Source organism: Camelus bactrianus, chromosome 9 (genome assembly GCF_048773025.1).
Source record: "Camelus bactrianus isolate YW-2024 breed Bactrian camel chromosome 9, ASM4877302v1, whole genome shotgun sequence".
NCBI lineage: Eukaryota > Metazoa > Chordata > Mammalia > Artiodactyla > Camelidae > Camelus > Camelus bactrianus.
In genome coordinates, this window is record NC_133547.1 from 51,159,847 (window position 1) to 51,165,846 (window position 6,000).

Consider the following 6,000-nt stretch of genomic DNA (forward strand, 5'->3'; position numbering starts at 1 on the left):
ACTTTTCACATATTTAAAGCTTTAAAACTATCTTATCTGGGATGTGTGAAAATTAAATGAAATTAGGCATGTAAAATGCTGATCACAGTGTCTGACACAGTTCCTCACACATAGGAAGCCGCCAATAAAAGATCGCTCTCAACAGTACAGTGAAGCCGCCATCCATGCCATGAAAGCCTTGCAGTGCTGAGATGATCTTATCTATTTATTGGTTGGTTTGTTTTATGTTTCCCTCCACTGGAATTAAGTTTCATGAAGGCAGAGACCTTGTCTGTCTTTACTCCCCATTGTATCTCAAGTGTGCTCAATAGGCAGTTGACAAATGGTTATTGAAAACATGAACTGTGAAGACAGCCACCAGTTGTGTCTCCCATCGCAGCTCATGTCAATCACACATCCTCATCACTCTCAGCACCCCTCACCCCGAGACTTGGAGTCTTATCTAGAGATGGAGGCTCAGGGGGAGAGACAACAGCTGAACATAGTCAGGTTTGCCCAGAGTAAGGTCTCCTAATCCAATGCCCACCAAAGACTCTCTCTCTCAGAAGAATTCAAAAGACAACTCAGCATAAAGGATCAAAACTGAGAAGAATCATGGGAGAAAACTCAAGAGGCTGAAGTGGTCACATAGGAAACTCTCAGATGAGGCCAGGGCACAAAAAGGAAGAATCAGAGGTAGATACAGCATAGAACTAAGGGTCTTGCTTCAGAACCTTTGCCCATGCCACGTTCTAGCACATCTATTTTGATTCCCTATGATCTAATCTAATCCCCAGCTCTGAGAGCCCAGCACTGAACCCCAAAATTAGGAAGGCAGGGGATAAGGCAAAGGAATAGCATCTGGGAAGAGTTCCTCTCTAGGAGCATAAATAGGGGATTCTAAAATCTGTGGGGTAAACAAGGGTTACAATCTGACATAAGCAAATAGACAAGGCAGCTTTGGCCAGGAAAGTGAAAGCAAAGATAATCTTTGATCGCCTTCCAAAATAAGAACTTGTTTGTATCAGGGACCCTTCTGAAGGCAGAGGAGGTTGTGTCAAGAAAGAAAAGATGGTCAGCAGTGCTGTAGTGGAAGTCCAGCTCTGGTGCCTAGGAGGGCACCAATGACCCTTGGGTGAGAAGCTTCAGCAGCCTGGTGGTGGTGGGGAGGGACAGTGTGACCAGAGGATGTTCTGTTTATGCCACATCCTGGGTAAGCAGGAGCACGCTTAGAACCAAGTCATCACAAAGCCCTGTCCAGAGCAAGCCAATAATTAAGTGATTGTCAAACAAAGGGGCCTCCACAGTTTGGCCACATGACTCTGTCCTTTCTACACAGGTGACCCCAGCAGAAAGAACTGGCAGATATAAGTACCTGAGCAAGTGGGCAGAATGGGACAATCCCACTGTGTCCAACCAGTGACCACCAAAAGGAGGGGGATGTCTCACCAGCGTGGTTCATTCACTCAGGGCTCACTCACTCATTAACGTTGTGTTGGGTCTAATGTGCTCAGACTGAGAAAGAGGCCATAGTCGTAAAAGAGCTGGTCCCTGCCTTCAAACAGCTTACAATATGTTTGGGAGGACTTTCATTCCATGAGAATATCTGCCAACCTAAACACCCCATCTCAGTGCCTAATAGAATCATCATTCAAACTTTTACAAAATTAACCAAGTTAGCAAATACCTTTTATATGCCTCTCTGTAGAGGGCTAAGGCAAAGCTTAAACTGAATGATAAAAGAGGATATGCACTCACACACACACACACACACACATACACAAATCTGATAGACTGACTGAATTATAGACCCTCTCAGGACTGTGTTGATTCCTTACCGTATATACCAGTGACCCCCTTCCTTGCTGCATTAGCATCACTTTGTTTCTTGGGTTTCTCCATCCTCCTTCTCCAATCCTAATCAAGATCGAGTTCTGTATTTCCAACTGCCCATGGCTTTCCACCTACACTGCCCCTCACTACCCTCAAGCTCAAACCTGAAGTCAGATTCACCACATGGCATCTTTCAAACCATCACCCTTTTCAAACATTCTTATCTGTGCTTATAGTACCTGCATTTTATCTTTTCTGAGGGACATATCTTGCATCCAAGCAACTGCCAAGTTCTATAACAAGCAGAGTCTTGTGCACATAATGGGTGTTCAACACTTATTTGCCAATTGAATGGACACATTTATATTCTGGGGACATTTACGGGCCACTAGTAACCGTGGCTGTAACGCTGATAATGATAACGGTTAAGAGCAAGGCTTTGGGTGGCATATGGGTCTGATCTGGGTTTAGTCCCATCTCTGCGACTTCATAGCTCAGTGACTTTGGACACATAGTTTCCTTGGTCACAAGATGTAAGTTATTAGGATTTTGGGAATCAAATACAAAATGCATGTAAAGCTCTGAGCACAGAAATTTTATTTCCCTTAGTCCTTAGTCTACTGTCAATGTTTATCCATTTCAACAGTCTAACATTAAATCCAAAGGAGCCCAAATCCCAAACTGATGCCAATAGTATCCCATTTTAGAACCTTAATTGGACTATTTAATAAGTCCTAGAAGGGGGTCAGCATCCACCTAGGACACTTCACTTGGAGCATAAGATGAAACTTTCACAGAAAACATATTCTTTTTCCCCTCTCTGATCCATTGTGCCCAGTTTTGCAAATTCCAATTAACAATTATCCTACTCAACAAGTTTTAATGAGTGCTAGCTGTGTGTGCCATAGCTGGTTAACCAATTAGCTTGGAAGACCTTATTTTCCCTCTAAAAAGCTACTTTCCAGTTCCTAACAAGGTACCTCCTGCACTCAACAGCAGCTTCCCTGGCAGTCTGGGAATCCTCCCAGAGGAACACTCTGAGCCCCATCACATGGTTACAGTTAGGTGTGGCCGGCTTTCTCTCTCTTCCAGGGGACTGTGAAGCCCCCCAGGAATGTGCCCTGTACGCGGTAGATGCCAAATCAATAGTTAATATTCAACATATGCGAGAAAGATTGGAGGCGCTAGGATGAAAGTGCTGAGGGTGGAAAAGCAAAGTTACCTGTGCGTCTTCTACCAAGTTGAAAGAGCAGGCTGAGAAGGACAACATGTAACCTCAGAAGAGGAGTGAAGGAAACCCAGCGCATGCGGGTCAAAGGTCAAGGAAAACGAGGACCTCTGATTCCATCACCTGACAATATAACAATTGCATGGTCTTCAATTTTCTTCCCTCACTGCCTCTGGACAACACATGGCACATACACGATGCACACTGCCACATTTCTCTCTGTCCCCCCACCACACGAAAATGTGTACCAATTATAACACAAGCCAACCTCAAACAAAGCTTATTCCAAGTCATGGTGACTTAACACGAGTTTTGGTGTAACCAAATGAATCCATTTAAAATTTTCCCATTTAGTACAAATGAATTCTCTAGAATTGTATTGAGTCTATGGCATGCCCCATGACAATGACAAAGAACCTGAAAGTCACATTTCAGTCAGCCATAAAAGTAGGCAGTTCTTTTCTTCATCCTAAGCTTTCTAATTGCTAGGCATTCCATTGAGGGATTAGTCATTGGGCTTGAGTTGCCTAATTGAATCAGTCATTTTCCATGCCACTAAACACGTCGGGATACTTCCATGACTGATGTGGGCTGAGTTGGGTGTGTGTTTTGTGCATTTCTGCATGCCTACATCTTCAAAAGCAGAGGATAAAGAACACCGACAAGACAAACAAGCAAGAGACAATTCCTATTTTCTCGGTTACGCTGACGTTTGCCTGAGTTTACCCTGAGCTTTAGTGTTATGAGCCTTAGAGTTCCCTGAAATTGCTGCTCCCTGAAATTGATTTCCCAGGAATATTTGGACTCCAAGAGATCATGTCGCATTAGTGTCAACCACAGCATCATGGTCATTTTTTTTCTAAACATGCTTATTTGTTCTGTCTTCTTTCGTGTTCAAGTGGAAAAGTACAGAAAATAAATCTGACCTGGAATTACTTTGAAGACCATGGGTACTTGCTACTATACACAGAACAGAAAAATGTATACTGTTGCTACAGCTTTTCACACAGCCATCCCCAGAGAATTCTAGTGAAACAGTGGAAAAGCCAGCCAGTCTTCTAGATGCATGATTCCAGGTAATACCAGACATTCACATAGATAAATATCCCATTGATTAACTGAATTTTCTACCTTTGAACTGTTTTGTTTACTTTTGTCTTTCTTTCTTTTTTTTTTCATTGAAGAGGCTTGTTTTCCGCAGCACTTCAAAACTCCAAGCGTCAACTTGCATCTCATTTTAAGAGAGAATTTTATTATTGAGTTAAAGTAAAAGGTAAGATAGACAGGTCACTTTATAGTCCACTTCTCAGTGAATTGGGAAACTCCCTGATTTGTTTCCATCCACACTCCCTGTTTGCCTTCACTCCCGAGGCGCAGAGCCTGGGGGTGGGGGGTGGGGTGATAATCTCCTGGGAAATGATTCCGCAACTGATATCCTCACCTTGGCAGGATTTTCTGGATTAGGATTATCCTAATTAAAGCCCTATCCAAACCCAAACTTCACAACCGAACCAGTTTTACAACACACAGAAATTTAATTTGGCCTCACAATTGCAGCAAAAAAAGGAACACAAACAAAGGAAAAAGCTTCTGGAAATACTGCCAGCTTGATCCAACTAAGAAACATTAGCCGTCCAATGACAGATCTGAAGACAAAGGTTCAGATGAGACACAAGGTTCTGGACAGCAGTTGGTGAAACTGCAGAATTTCCAGCCCAGGTGAGTCCCTTCAATATTTAAAAAAGACAGCAAAATACAAGGAGGAACCGGCTTTATCAGCTTTTTTGCACATCTAGGGAATAAGAGCCTAAATCTAGAATCCAGCTGAACATTAATCTCAGAACAGAATTCTGTTTAAGCTCAAAAAAGAAAAACCTATGGGACTTTCCCAGGTACAGTGAAACAAACCAAATTTGCTTATTCATATATAGCCTGGGAAATTAACAAAATCATGGCTTAAGTGCACATATCCCCTGCCCAATCCGTCTCACCACCAGCCACTTCAAGTCCACCTCCTAAAGAAAGCAAACCAAAACAGTGTAGTGAAAGACACCGGAGATGTGCTTTCATTTACTCCATGCTAAGTATTTTATTTAAAAATTTTAAACCTAATTTGAAATAGTCTCGCTAAGGCAAAGCAAGAGCCAGATCCTGCCCTGACTGAGAATCGCCGTGCCATCCACTTACCTGTGATCAGTATCGCCTTTTGATCCACAGGTAAAAACTCTTGGCCAGAAAAGTAAGTATACATGATGAAGCATGAAAGGGAGAAGAGGAACAAGCCCCAGAAGAGGGGTAGGCTGAGCAGGCACGCCCCTCCCCAGAGCCCTGCCAGGCAGACCACCTTTTTTCCCACCTGCCCTTGGCTCTTATTGAGTCTCCAAAGAATTGTTCCTCCGAGCACTGCGGTGACAGCCAGGCAGAGCCACGCCATCTCAGAGAAGAAAGTCCCCATTTTCAGAGACTCGCTGCAGCTTTACGTGCTCAGGGCCAGTGAGACAAGTGGGCAAAAACCGGCTGGAGGCAACCTGGGTTAATATGAACGGAGAGGCAAGAGGGAGGGGGTGACAGCAGCCCTGGCTCACTCTGAATGAGCATGAATTAAGCATACTCATACAGCCACATATTTCCTGGTGGGGAATTTAAACCCTGCAGTTTAATATAAATACTAGAGCACTTCCTATTTGATTGCTCCCCCCCCCGCCTCCCACTGTACACACGACACATATGCACACTCACCTGCAATAAACACGCATTTTTTTTAAATGACCTTTGGAGAGATAACTAGTGGGGTAATAATTGACAGAATTCAATCTATCTAACAGCAAATAACGAAACCTCTTGCTAACAGGAAATCTCCATTAGGAGCCTGTGTTGTGCTGTCTGTCGAGTCCTTTTCCTGATGGGGCGCGTGCGCACGCGCGTGTATGTGTGAATCCAGGCAGCCAGTTTGGATGATT

The 6,000-nt window shown here is 43.6% G+C and overlaps 1 protein-coding gene across 2 annotated transcripts in view; it reads right to left on the reverse strand.

Moving 5' to 3' along the window:
- The window catches only part of HSD17B2 (hydroxysteroid 17-beta dehydrogenase 2), a 56,032-nt gene extending 50,326 nt beyond the window's left edge, over positions 1-5,706 (reverse strand). Inside the window, exon 1 of one of the 2 annotated variants that reach the window (XM_045505458.2) lies at positions 5,228-5,706. In XM_045505458.2, coding sequence (XP_045361414.1) covers positions 5,228-5,495 — 268 coding nt within the window. In that variant the 5' untranslated portion in view covers positions 5,496-5,706. The remainder of the gene's footprint in view (positions 1-5,227) is intronic. The other variant, XM_010967639.3, reaches the window with a different exon arrangement.
- Positions 5,707-6,000: the final 294 nt, after the last annotated feature.